This window comes from Sorex fumeus, unplaced genomic scaffold, assembly GCF_029834395.1.
Source record: "Sorex fumeus unplaced genomic scaffold, SorFum_2.1 ptg000043l, whole genome shotgun sequence".
In the NCBI taxonomy this organism is placed as follows: domain Eukaryota; kingdom Metazoa; phylum Chordata; class Mammalia; order Eulipotyphla; family Soricidae; genus Sorex; species Sorex fumeus.
In genome coordinates this window covers 43,408,861-43,421,190 of record NW_026606100.1, presented here as the reverse complement: position 1 = coordinate 43,421,190, position 12,330 = coordinate 43,408,861, and the positions used below count along the sequence as shown (strand labels likewise).

The window sequence follows — 12,330 nt, the reverse complement described above, 5'->3', positions numbered from 1 at the left end:
ATCAGCCCTGCGACAGAGCCCCCTGGCACTGGAGCAGGCCTGGAGGGGCCCCTGGGCTGGGGGCATCCGGGCCATCTGTGGACTTTCCTGCAGACCCCTCCCTTCTTCTCACCCCTAGGATGCTTGTGGGGGGCCAGGAACTGGGACCCCCACCCCATGCCCATCACATCACACCCAGCTGGGTCCCAGGGCCACCCTTGGGCTAGCGGAAGCCACTCTGCTCCTTGGTAGGGGCGTCACCTCCCACCTGTCCCCGTGTCCCCCAGCTCTGGGGGGCTTTGCTTCACGTGGCACGGACGGCAGGGCCCCGGCTGACCCCCTGCCCGTCTCTCCCTAGGTCATCCAGGAGGTGAGCGGCCTGCCATTCGAGGGCACGTCCGAAGGGAACCAGTACACCCCAGATGCCCTGCGTCTCAACTGCCAAAAGGTAGGACCCCAGCCGGGAGTCCAGTGGCGCTGTACCCTAACTCCCAGCCGCCCCCCCATACACACACACATCTCCGGCCATGACACCCGTAGCGCCCAGGAGAGGGCGCTCTTTCCTCCAAGGCTCTCTTGCCTCTTGCTTCCCCAGGATGTGCGGGGGCCTGGGGGCATCGTCTTGATGTCTTGATGTTGGTCCCAGCTCCTGGGTCTGTGTGCGGGGCACTGTGGTCCCCCCTGGTTGTGGGTCAGAGCCAGGCAGTGGAGCTGGCACTGGCTGAGATCGGGCCATCACCCTGGGGCTATGTTGTGTGCCCACCAACACCAGTACCTGCAGGGAGGTGCCCAGAGCCTGAGTGGCCACGGGACAGTCTCACCATGGGCCCCCACTCCAGGCAGGGGGAGGTGTGCAGGACAGAGTGTCTATGGGGGGGGGCAGCCCCTGTGGAATGGAAGAGGGGGCTGCCCCTAGCTTTGTCCTCCTGCATCAGAGACTGACCAGACCTTGGGGGTTACCAGCCCGGGGACTCTTCTTCCCCCATTGTGTCCCCAGAGGCCTGGAGCGGGGGCTCTCTAGGACGGGGTGAACTGGAGACTCATGGGGTCCTCATCCATCCGGGACAGGGCTATGGACAGGGCCATCACCAGGAGTCTGGGAGACCAACCATCTCCGCGCAGGGCTGGTCGCACTCACTGAGAACTGGGGTACACTGTCACCCCTGCATGTTGGAGGGGCTTGGGACCCCCCCAACACTGCTGCAGTGTGTGGGTCCCCACTTTGGTGGCCTTAGCCACGGGACCCCGACGCCTCCCCAGGGCCGGCTCCCTGCAGAATCTCCACGTCTGAGCATCTGTGAATGAGGCCCGGAGCATGGGGACATTCTGGATCGGGAGAAGGAACTTCAGGGAAGGGGGCAAAGCAGGTCCCCTTGAGTCCCCCAGGAACTTTTTGTCTCCCCTGGGACCTGACCCCAGCCTGGGCCAGCCAGCCTGCCACCACTGCTGACCCTCTTGCCATGTGCTCAGACAAGCTGACCCTGAACCTCTGCCCCGCAGCCCGACCTCACGGAGAAGTACATGCCCGCCTCTGAGTACGGGAGCCCCATCGACGGCCACTTGGACGTCCCCGAGACCAAAGATGGTATCAGTGCACCTGATTCTCAGCGCCATTTGGGAGGGGGCGGTGTCTGGCATGAGGCTGCGCCCTGTGGGGTCCTGCAGCAGTTCTGGCAGAAGAAGGGGGCCGGGCCGAGTGGCCAGAGGGGAGAAGCTCAGATCTCTGCTGCTTTACCCCCCCCCCGGGCCCATTCCCATCTCTGGGCCTGGTTCCGCTCCCTGGCACATGTGTGAGCCTGTGGCTGCCTGCATGTGTGTGTGCACATGTCCATGCCTGCATGCACGTGTATACTGGCATGTGTACATGCCTGTGTGCGTGTGTCTGCCTAAGTCCACATGTGCACGTGTGCCTGCATGCCTATGTCTGCAAATGTGTCTGCCCGCATGTGGGCATTGAATGCACCTGACAACGTGTGTGCATGCCTGTGTGCCTGCATGTGTGCGTGCATGTGCACCCCTGACTGCATGTGTGCATGTGTGTGTGCCTGCATGTGTGTGTCTGTGATTGTGTGTGATTGTGCATGTGTGCACCTGACTACGTGTGTGCATGCCTGTGGTGTGCCTGCATGTGTGCGTGCATGTGTGCGTGCATGTGTGCATGCATGTGTGCGTGCATGTGTGTGCATGTATGCGTGCATGTGTGCGTGCATGTGCACCCCTGACTGCATGTGTGCATGTGTGTGCCTACATATGTTTCTGTGATTGTGTGTGATTGTGCATGTGTGCACCTGACTGCGTGTGTGCATGCCTGTGGTGTGCCTGCATGTGTGTGTGCGTGTGTGTGTGCACGTGTGTGTGCATGTGCATGTGCACCCCTGTGTGCATGCGTGTGTGCCTGCATGTGTATGTGTGTCTGTGATTGTGCATGTGTGTGTGCATGTGCACCTGACTGTGTGTGTGCATGCCTGTGTGTCTGCATGCATATGTGCACGTGTGCGTGTGTGTGTGCTGCATGCGTGTGCAGAAAGTGGTCCTGGTTCCCGAGGGCACAGGACCGGGGACTGCGTGCCCCGACACTGACAGCTTTTCCTTCCCACCTTGACAGTCAAGAAGAAGAGTTCCGCTGGCCTCAAACTGAGCAACCTCATGAACCTGGGCCGGAAGAAATCCTCCTCGCTGGAGCCCCCGGAGCGGTCCCTGGAGACAGCCAGTAAGGGCGGGCGGAGGGTCCCTGACTCACAGCAGCATCCTGTGTTGGTCTTGGTGACAGCGGGGGCACCCATGGGTGAGGACAGTGGGGACAGGCCAGCCTGAGGCTGTGAGCTAGAGAAGGACTCGCCACACCAATGCTCGGGCTGCTTCTGGTTCTGTGCTCAGGGATCACTCCCAGAGGTGCTCGGGGGACCATTTTGGGTGGCAGGGATTGAACTCAGCCATTGGCGTGCAAGGCGGGCACCCCCAGGGCTCTTCAGCCCGTCCTGCCCATACCACAGGCTGCTCCCCGTCGGGGCTGTAAGTCCTCACGGGACTTGGTGAAAGAAAACTTTAGCCACTCAGTGACTCGAACTAGCTTCCTGGGCCCCAGTCACCTCTTCTGGACTGGCACCCGTGGCAGGACCCATCTTTGGGCACCCCGAAACCCCATTTCCTGCTGCTCTGTGAGGCTGGTTGAGGGAGTGGGTCGGGGATCTCCAGTTCTCCAGCCAGGGATCAGCCCAGCTGGACCCGTCAGCTCTGGGCGCCTCTGGGGGCACCCCTCCATCTCAGCGTGGGAGCACCACTGACTAATTGCTCAGTGTCTGGGGTTCCGTGGCGCCTGTCCTGCTCCCTGGGGGTTGCCAAGGTTCAGCTTTGGGCTGTCACACAGGCAGGGCAGACCCAGCCTGAGAGAACCTGCACCCAACCCTTCCAGTCGGCTAGAGTCATGCGTGGCCCGGGCGTGGGCTGAGCACCCTGGATCTGCTCTGGGGATGCAGTGACTGTGCGCTGTGGCCCTCAGGCTGGACATGCCCCTCATAGCCTCTGAGCGAGTGGGCGGCTTAGCTGCATGGAACTCAGGCCTCCCGAGACTTGGTGTTGCCCCTGCTGTGGCCCAGGTGATAGGCCGGGCTGGGCCCACGTGGGCAACTTCTCTCCCTGTCCCATAAAGGCTGGGGCAGGGTCGTGCCCCGGGATGGGAGCCAACACCTCCCACCCCGAGAAGCAGCGTGCATGGGGGGCACCCAACTCCCACCCTCAGAGACTGTCCGCTGGTATGTGGGCACTGCGTGCTTCCGGGATCCTATGTCCTGTGGCCGAGGGAGGCGCGGACGCCAGTCCCTCTAGGGGCAGAGGCTGGAGGATTGAGCGCTGGGGTTGGGCCAAGTCTGGTTCACTCTCTGGCACTGCAGAGGGTCCTGCCCTGAGCACAGAGCTAGGACTAAGCCCCAAGCACCCCCAGGTATGGTTCAGCCCCAAATAAATGAGGCAGGACAGCACAGGCTGTGCTCAGTATGGCCCGGGACAGAGGGGCTGCCAGGAGCTGAGGACCCTGAGGCTGGAGAGTTGAGAGGTTTCCCTGTGCAGTGAGGAAGTCGGAGGGTGCAGTCCTGCGGGGTCCCACTGAGGCAAGAAACAGGCTGCCTGGGTGCAGGCAGGGAACAGAGGAGGCCATGGGCAGGGTTGCCGCCCTCCTAGCTGGGCCTCTCTGGAGATGCCTCAGCCAGTCCCCAGTCCAGAGGGCGGAACTGCTTGGCTTCCGAGGGTCTCAGGGATGGGAGGGGCATCTGGATAGTAGCTTACAGCCGTGTCCCATCTGCAGATTACCTGAATGTGCTGGTGAACGGCCAGTGGAAGTCCCGCTGGTGCTCCGTGAGGGACAGTCACCTGCACTTCTACCAGGACCGGAACCGGAGCAGGGCGGCCCAGCAGCCCGTCAGCCTGGGTGGCTGCGAGGTGGTCCCAGACCCCAGCCCGGACCACCTCTACTCCTTCCGCATCCTCCACAAAGGCGAGGAGCTGGTGAAACTGGAGGTACCGCGGGGGCTGGGGACACAGTATTGAGGAGACACAGCAGGGCTGGTGGGGACACATTGGGCGGTTGGGGGACACGGGGAGGGGTGGGGGGCACAGTGGGGGATGGGGACACAGCAGGGTATGAAGGTCACAGCCCTCGGCTGCCTGTGACCCCACCAGGGCCGGGTCTGACGGCTTCTCTGTTATTTTTACTTCCTTTGCCCAAGATTGTTGGCATTTTACAAAATTTCCATTCCCTTCCCGACCTCAGGGTGGCTGAGTTACGGGGCCAGACAGCCCGTGGCTTCCGTCGTGGGGCGGGCGGGAGGGGTATTTATAGCTCCGGGCTGTGGGAGAACCTTCATGGATTCTCATCAAGGGAGCAGGTGGGGTTCCACCCCGCTGCTCCCCCCCCGGGACCCCACGGGTGCTTTGTTTACGAAAAGGGAGGTGGGAAAGTGGGGTGCTAGGCGGGCGGCCCCAGCCCGGCTTCTGTGCAGAGAGGCCAGCAGGGTCCCTGGCACCGCAGAGTCCCCCCTCGGTGGCTCCTTGGCCACACTGCTCAAGATTGCCCCCTGGCGGCTGCGAGCCCAACAATATGACTCAATCTCGCCCCCTAGTGGCAGAGTCCGTCTCAGTTGCTTCCCAGGGACAGGCCTGTGTATGCATCCAGCCTGGCAGCAGAAAGCATGGATGGGGGGAGTCGCGCCCTGTCCTGGGGGCACATTCTAGTGGGAGAGGGAGCAGCAGCTTATACATGGTCCAGCTGATCACTGAGTTATGGCTGCTGAAAGGCAGCAGAGCTTGGGCTGGGAGCGTAGACACTAGGGGGAGTGTGAGAAGCTGGGTGGGCAGGGGTGCATGGGGCCGGGAGGGCAGGGGTATGTGAGGCCCAGAGGGCAGGGGTGCATGAGTCCAGGAGGGAGAGGTGTGAGAGGCTGGGAGGGCAGGGGTGCATGAGACTGGGAGGGCAGGGGTGCATGAGACCAGGAGGGCAGGGGTGCATGAGGCCAGGAGGGCAGGGGTGCGTGAGGCCAGGAGGGCAGGAGTGTGTGAGGCCAGGAGGGCAGGGGTGCGTGAGGCCGGGAGGAAGAGGTGTGTGAGGCCGGGAGGGAGGGGTGCATGAGACCGGGAGGGCAGGGGTCCGTGAGGCCAGGAGGGCAGGGGTGTGTGAAGCCAGGAAGGCAGGGGTGCATGAGGCCAGGAGGGCAGGGGTGTGTGAAGCCAGGAAGGCAGGGGTGCATAAGGCCAGGAGGGCAGGGGTGCGTGAGGCCAGGAGGGCAGGGGTGTGTGAGTCCAGGAGAGCAGGGGTGCGTGAGGCCGGGAGGGAGAGGTGCGTGAAGCTGGGAGGGAGGGGTGTATGAGATAGGGAGGGAGGGATGCGTGAGGCCAGGAGGGAGGAGTATGTGAGGCCAGGAAAGCAGGGGGGCGTGAGGCCAGGAAGGCAGGGGTGCATGAGGCTGGGAGGGAGGGGAGTGATGTCTGTTAGTGCCTGAATCACTGCAAGAGGGCAGTGGGTTCAGATTCGGATTTGGAACTGCTTCCTCCAGCTGCTGGCCGGGGGGACACAATGACACTCGGGTTCGTGAGGCTCGCCCAGGACAGAGCTGGGGTTCCCGGGAGTGAGGGTGCCTGGGAGCCTCAGCAGGACGGGGCCAGCTCCAGTGCTCACTCGGCTCTGCTGGGGAGGACCTGGTGGCCGAGGGGGGCCGGGCCCATCCCGGGGGTCTCCGGTGTAGGGGCTCTCAGAGCTGCGCAGGGTGAGCACCAGGGAGGGAGTCTCCCTGCAGCCCAGCTCCTGCCCCCACAGGCCAAGTCCTCCGAGGAGATGGGCCACTGGCTGGGCCTCCTGCTGTCGGAGTCGGGCTCCAGGACGGACCCCGAGGACTTCACCTACGACTACGTGGACGCAGACAGAGTGTCCTGCATCGTGAGCGCGGCCAGAACCTCGCTGCTGTGAGCAGGAGGGTCCCTGCCCTGCACCCCCGCCCAGCCCTGCTGCCACTGCCACTGGGAGTGGGGGACACCGCCCCGCAGCCAGGGCCCCCCGGGGACCAGGGGACCAGCCGACCAGCTGTGGGGTCCACGCTGTGTCTGCGCCTGCGCGTGCCTGTCTGCGCCCCCGGTTCCCTCTCTGGGTCCCAGCACCTGGAGACCGGAGTGGGGTGTGCTCCTGCATTCCTCCGGGAGCCCGCAGGGTTAGGGAGAAGCGCTGCGGGGGTGCAGGGCTGCCCCCTCACCCCGGCCAGGATTGCTTGAGGCACAGACGGTCTGGCCTTGGCTGCTGCAGTTTGCTGCTGGGGAACCATCCAGCCCAAGGATGGCAGGATGGGGGGTGGGGAGGAGGGGGAGGAGGGGCGAGGCAGGAAGGGGCGTTGGTGTTTCTCCGAGAGGTTCTTAGAACTGAGCCTTCTAGTGAGCAGACACTGGGAAGGGAGGGGGAGACCCCCTGCAGCGCCCCCCCCCCAGGCCAGATGGCCGCATGTGAGACACGGAAGGTGCTGTCTGCATCTCTGGCCCATCCCGAGACTTCCAGAGCCCCAACAACACTTGCGGGCGCCCCCATCGGTCCCCCTGGTCTCAGCCGGCCCACGTGTCTTCCAGGCTGATGCAGAGGAAGTTCTCGGAGCCCAACACGTACATCGACGGTCTGCCCAGCCAGGCCCGCCCCGAGCTGCTGTACGATGACGTGGAGGTGTCAGAACCGCCAGCGGTGAGGACCAGTCTTCCCCCCACCGACATCACCGGGGTGCAAGCTGGCCAACTGGGTCATTGCTGGCACCGGGTTGTGTCCCCCACGGCAGGGGGCCCTGTTGAGATTTTGGGGGCACCACAACTCGAGTCCCGGGGCTGGCACCCCAGGGTGCCCTGGTACCCACCTGGGTGGGCCTCCCGTCCCTCTCCCAGGGACAGTTCAGCCTCCTGGGGGTCCAAGCAGGGGATCACCCAGACCGGGGGCCAAGTGCTGCTGTGGAGCACTGTGTAGGAGAGTCCCAGTAGCTGGTCTGCAGCCCTGCTCAGTGCTGGGGTGCAGGGTTGGGCTGGGAGGGCGTTCTCACCGCTGAGGCTGGGCATGGAACCACACTCCGCGCCTGGGTGACCCCCTTTCCTCCCAGCTATGTGAGGAAAGCACCAGCTGGATGCGCGGGTCAGTAGGGCTTTGGGGAGGGGGTGAGGCTTCCCCCTTGGAGCAAAGAGGGAGGGCCCAGCCAGCAGGCCTGGGAGCTCGGGAGGGGTGCGGGCAGGGTGAGAGCTGCCGACCTCCCCCCTGCAGGTGGAGCCTGAGGTGGGCGTCCCCGCACCAGACGCTGGCGGGGAGAGCGAGTCCGATCGTGTGTACCTGGACCTCACACCCATCAAGTCCTTCCTGCACAGCCCCGCGGGTGCACAGGCCGGCTCCCCACCGCGGCCAGAGCCCCCCACCGAGGCCGTCCCCATGGACCTGGTGCCCACCCCCGGTGAGCCCCCCGGGCCCTCTCCAGAGACCGTCTGCATGGACCCACAGGTATGGGCCAGCCCCCTGCAGGAACCAGGCCAGCATCCCTTCCTGGGGACCCGCCTAGGCCTGATGCGTTCCCCCAAAGCAGGTGCCGTGTGGGGGCCCCGAGCCCGGGGAGCCGCCCCTGAGGAGCACCACCGTGAAGATCCAATTGGAGCAGCAGAACATCTCATTTCCGCTGAGCTGCCCCGACGTGGCGGCCAGCACCCTGGCGGGGGCCAGCTCCCCCGTGAGGGACAGGCTCAAGGTGGCCACTGCAGGTATCTTGGTGGGTAAGGGGGTGTTGCCCAGAGGCGGGCACGGCCCTCCTGTCCGGCTCACGGGGACCCACTCTGGCTGCGCAGAGATCAAACTGGGCAAGAACCGGACAGAAGCAGAGGTGAAGCGCTACACGGAGGAGAAGGAGCGGCTGGAGCGGGAGAAGGAGGAGATCCGGGCGCACCTGGCGCAGCTCCGAAGGGAGAGGCGGGAGCTGAAGGAGAGCCTGGCGGCCTGCACGGGTGAGGGGGCACAGGGCTGACAGCAGACGGGGCTCCCTCACCCACCTCACGCCTCAGCTTTGCGGCTCTGTCTTTGTGCTGCCCTCTCTCTCTGCCCTCTCCCTTGCCCTCAGTGGCCGCGGCTGTTGCTGATGAGGACCCGTGGGGGGGGGGGGGGGTCACGTGTGTGCCCCGCAACGGCGGTGCACCCCAGGGTCTTCACTCTCGAGCTGCGGGGTTTCTGCATGTGCTGATGCCCTTCGTGGAACACAAGTTCCGGCCGTGGTGCTTGCTGCGGGGGAGGTGGGGGGGTGTGCACGCCTTCAGTGCGGGTCTCTCTCACCTGGTCATGATGTGGCCAGCAGCATGACCGTGTGCTCACCAGGCAGCTGCTGATGCTTTTAGCCTCTGGTGCTACTCTGCCCAGGCTTCGTCTTCCTTCCTTCCTTCCTTCCTTCCTTTTTTTTTTTCTTTTTGGGTCACACCCAACGATGCACAGGGGTTACTCCTGGTTCTGCACTCAGGAATTAACTCCTGGTGGTGCTCAGGGGACCATATGGGATGCTGGGATTTGAACCCAGGTCGGCTGCGTGCAAGGCAAATGCCCTCCCAGTTGGGCTGTTACTCCAGCCTCTTCCTTTGTTCTTTAAAGCGAACAAAGAGATGGAGTCTTTCTGCCATCTTGTCTCTGGTCGGACCTTTCTAAAGCACTTAGCTGAGCCTTTCATGCTTGGAGCTGCATCCCTTTAACACCTGATTCCTAGAGTGTCACACACACACACACACACACACTCATACACACACACACACACACACACACACACACTGACAGAAGCAGGTTTGGGGACCCACGCAGTCGATTCCAGAGAAGCTGACCAAGTGATGGGCAGAGGGAGGTCCTGGGCACCGAGGAGATGACCCGCTTTTCCTTCTCACGTGTGACAGCTTCAAGAGGGGAATCAGACCCTATGCTGATCAGTGTGGCCAAGGGCTGGGCAGCCATCACTGCCGAGGGTCTGAAGGCACCTTCAGCCCAGACCTCAGGCAGCCTGGCCTGTTCGCAGCACCCCTGCCCCATGCCACCATGATCTGCGTGGTCCTCAACATACATGGCTCAAGGGCCAATTGCAGCATGAGAATTTTTTTTTTCCTTTTTGGTCACACCCAGCAATGGTCAGGGGTTATTCCTGGCTCTGCACTCAGCACTCAGGAATTACTCCTGGCAGTGCTCAGAGAACCATATGGGATGCCGGGACCTCGGGGCCCTGCACACAGGCGGGCGTATGTTGAGAAGGACCACACAGATCGTGGTGGCATGGGGCAGGGGTGCTGCGAACAGGCCAGGTGTAAACCAGGGCTAGCACCCAAGCTGTCCCGTGTTGGATGTTGCAGGGGGCAGCTAGGGGACCTCCGTCCTTCCATCCACTGGGCATTCCCAGACAGACCCCCGGTAACCGGGGATCTCTGGGGAGCACTGGTGCCAAAGGGTACCGTGGGGGGGGGGGGGGCAGGTTGAGAGTTTTAGGCCATTCTGTCACAGCATACATAGCGGGCATTGGGACACCAGCAACCACTTCCGGGGGTCCGGGCTTAGCTCTGCTTCCAGAGCCGCCTCCGCTCGGCAGGTGTTGGACGGGCCTTCCGGGCTGACGCAGACCCCTGTCGGAGCCGTTGCTGGGGTTCCCCACTGCGCCATTTGCTGCAGCCGCTCGCCCTCTCTGTAGACAAGGGCATCGTGGCCAGCCTGGAGCAGAAGCTGCGCGAGGTGGACGAGGAGTGCCGCGTGGAGGAGCGCAGGCGCGTGGACCTGGAGCTCAGCATCGTGGACGTGAAGGACAACCTCAAGAAGGCCGAGGCGGGCCCTGTGACGCTGGGCACCACCGTGGACACCACCCACCTGGAGAGCACGAGCCCCCGTGTGCGTCCCCGCTTGCCTGTGCCTGTGCCCGCATGCGTGCGTCCCTGCGTGTGTGAGTGCGTGCGTGTGTCCCTGCCTGCGTGTGTGTCCCTGCCTGCGTGCGTGAGTCCGTGCATGCGTCCGTGCGTGCGTCCCCGCGAGTGTCCCTGTGTGCGTGCGTCCCTGCCCGTGCATGCTGCATGTGTGCATTCCCGCCTGCGTGAGCCCTGTGTGTTTGCCTGCATGTGAGTCACTGCGTGCGTGTCCACATGCGTGATTCCCTGCGTGTGTGTGTGCGTGCGTATGTTCCTGCCTGGCTGCCTGCGCCGTGAACCCCTGCATGTGTGCCTGCATTTGTGGCTGTCCCGGGTGGGGGCAGTGGGTTCCTGCCCTGGGCTCTGACCACGCCCCTCTCTCCTGTCACCACAGCCCAAAGCTGCCGCCCCCTCCAGCCCTGTCCCAGACTGTACCCCGGTCAACTCGGCCACGGCGCTCAAGAACAGGCCCCTGTCCGTCCTGGTCACGGGCAAAGGCACCGTCCTGCAGAAAGCCAAGGTAGGTGTCACCAGGGCATCTGCCCGGCTCCCTGCCTGCTAGCCACTCCCCTCCCCTCCTTTCCCTCTGCCCTTCTCATGTCCGCCCAGGTGCCTCGGGCTCAGGGACACCCCAGCCAGCAGTTTGTTTGATTGGGGCCCCCCGCATTCTTCAGGGACCGCCCAGTACCTGTGGGTTCCCCCCGGGGCAAAGCTGTAGTTCTGAGACCAGCCCTGCCTGAATTCTTCCTAATGCAGACCCACTGACCCCGAAGGGTTAAAGAAATAGTTCCACCAGGCACCTGCTGGGTGTAGTGTAGTGAAGATCAGGTGCTGGGTTTTTCCCAGGGGTCTAGAGGGGGTCCTTGTGGCTTGTACCCTCCCTGGCTCAGGAGGGAGCAAGAGCTTGTAGGGTTGGGGTACTGACTCCACATACAAGAGCCCAAGCTGGATCCTGGGCACTGATGAGAGTGAACACAGGGCCAGAATCAAAGGAGAGGGAGGGAGGGAGAGGAAGAGAGGAGGAAGGAGAGGGAGGGGGAAGAGTTTGTGTGCTGGTGTGTGTGTCTTCCGGTTTCTGGCACAGGAAGACACACTCCTTGTAGCTCCTTGTAGCTCCCCCAGGTCCCTGCTGCAGAGATTGGGGGAACCTGCACCAATGATGCTTTTGTGTGGGGAGTGGGGTCCCCACATCTCCAGCTCCTGCTCCCCGCTCAGCCAGGGGATCTGCAGGGTCCGTGGAGATCGGGCTGTCCCCGGGGCCCGGCCCTTCTTGCTCTAGGCCCGTTGGCTGACTTCTGCCTGTGCGGACCGCGGCTGCGCAGAGGCAGACTAACGCTTTTCTCCCTCGGGGGCGGGGGGCTGTCCGGACGCTGCCCAGGAGTGGGAGAAGAAAGGCGCCAGCTAGGAGCCACGGGTCCTGGGAAGACTCTGCTGTCCAGATGGGTCTCGGCGACAATCCTGCTTCGCCCACGTCTTTGTCCACGCAGCACCTCTGGGACAGGGCGCGTCCGCCCGTCTGTCCAGAAGGGAGCGCCAGGACCAGGGGGCTTCGGCCCAGTGGGGCCTTGACCTTCTCAGAGCCAAAGGAAATGAGCCGAGGGAGCCTCTGTCCATCGCTGTCTGCGGGGGCTCTTGCTGGCTTTACCGACCCTTTTGAGTATGAAAAGCTTCTGAGGTGGAGGCTTTGGAGAAAAAACTGAGCGAGCAGGCCATTGCATTCCTGGTCATGAGACTCTGCTCCCCGGTATGACCACTGTCCCTGTACCTGGACCGCAGGAGGCTGGGACAGCCCTGGCCCCCATTGGCATGGTAACGGGTCCCACTCGGCCTTCTGGGGTTCTCGACAGCCAAGCACCTGCTCTTCAAGAAATGTCCCATTGGGGATCAATCAAGCATTGGGGACCAATCAGGCGGAAGCCTGGCCCCTCCCACTAAGGAGGGACCCCT

The 12,330-nt window shown here is 63.5% G+C and overlaps 1 protein-coding gene across 1 annotated transcript in view; it reads left to right on the top strand.

Moving 5' to 3' along the window:
- Positions 1–11,981, top strand: part of AFAP1L2 (actin filament associated protein 1 like 2) — a 95,129-nt gene extending 83,148 nt beyond the window's left edge. Inside the window, exons 10-21 of the mRNA XM_056120528.1 lie at positions 338–427; positions 1,480–1,564; positions 2,585–2,689; positions 4,280–4,491; positions 6,284–6,429; positions 7,078–7,186; positions 7,748–7,978; positions 8,058–8,232; positions 8,317–8,472; positions 10,176–10,369; positions 10,778–10,903; positions 11,762–11,981. Of these exons, the coding sequence (XP_055976503.1) occupies positions 338–427; positions 1,480–1,564; positions 2,585–2,689; positions 4,280–4,491; positions 6,284–6,429; positions 7,078–7,186; positions 7,748–7,978; positions 8,058–8,232; positions 8,317–8,472; positions 10,176–10,369; positions 10,778–10,903; positions 11,762–11,788 (1,656 nt within the window). The 3' untranslated portion in view covers positions 11,789–11,981. The remainder of the gene's footprint in view (positions 1–337; positions 428–1,479; positions 1,565–2,584; positions 2,690–4,279; positions 4,492–6,283; positions 6,430–7,077; positions 7,187–7,747; positions 7,979–8,057; positions 8,233–8,316; positions 8,473–10,175; positions 10,370–10,777; positions 10,904–11,761) is intronic.
- The last annotated feature ends 349 nt before the right edge of the window (positions 11,982–12,330 follow it).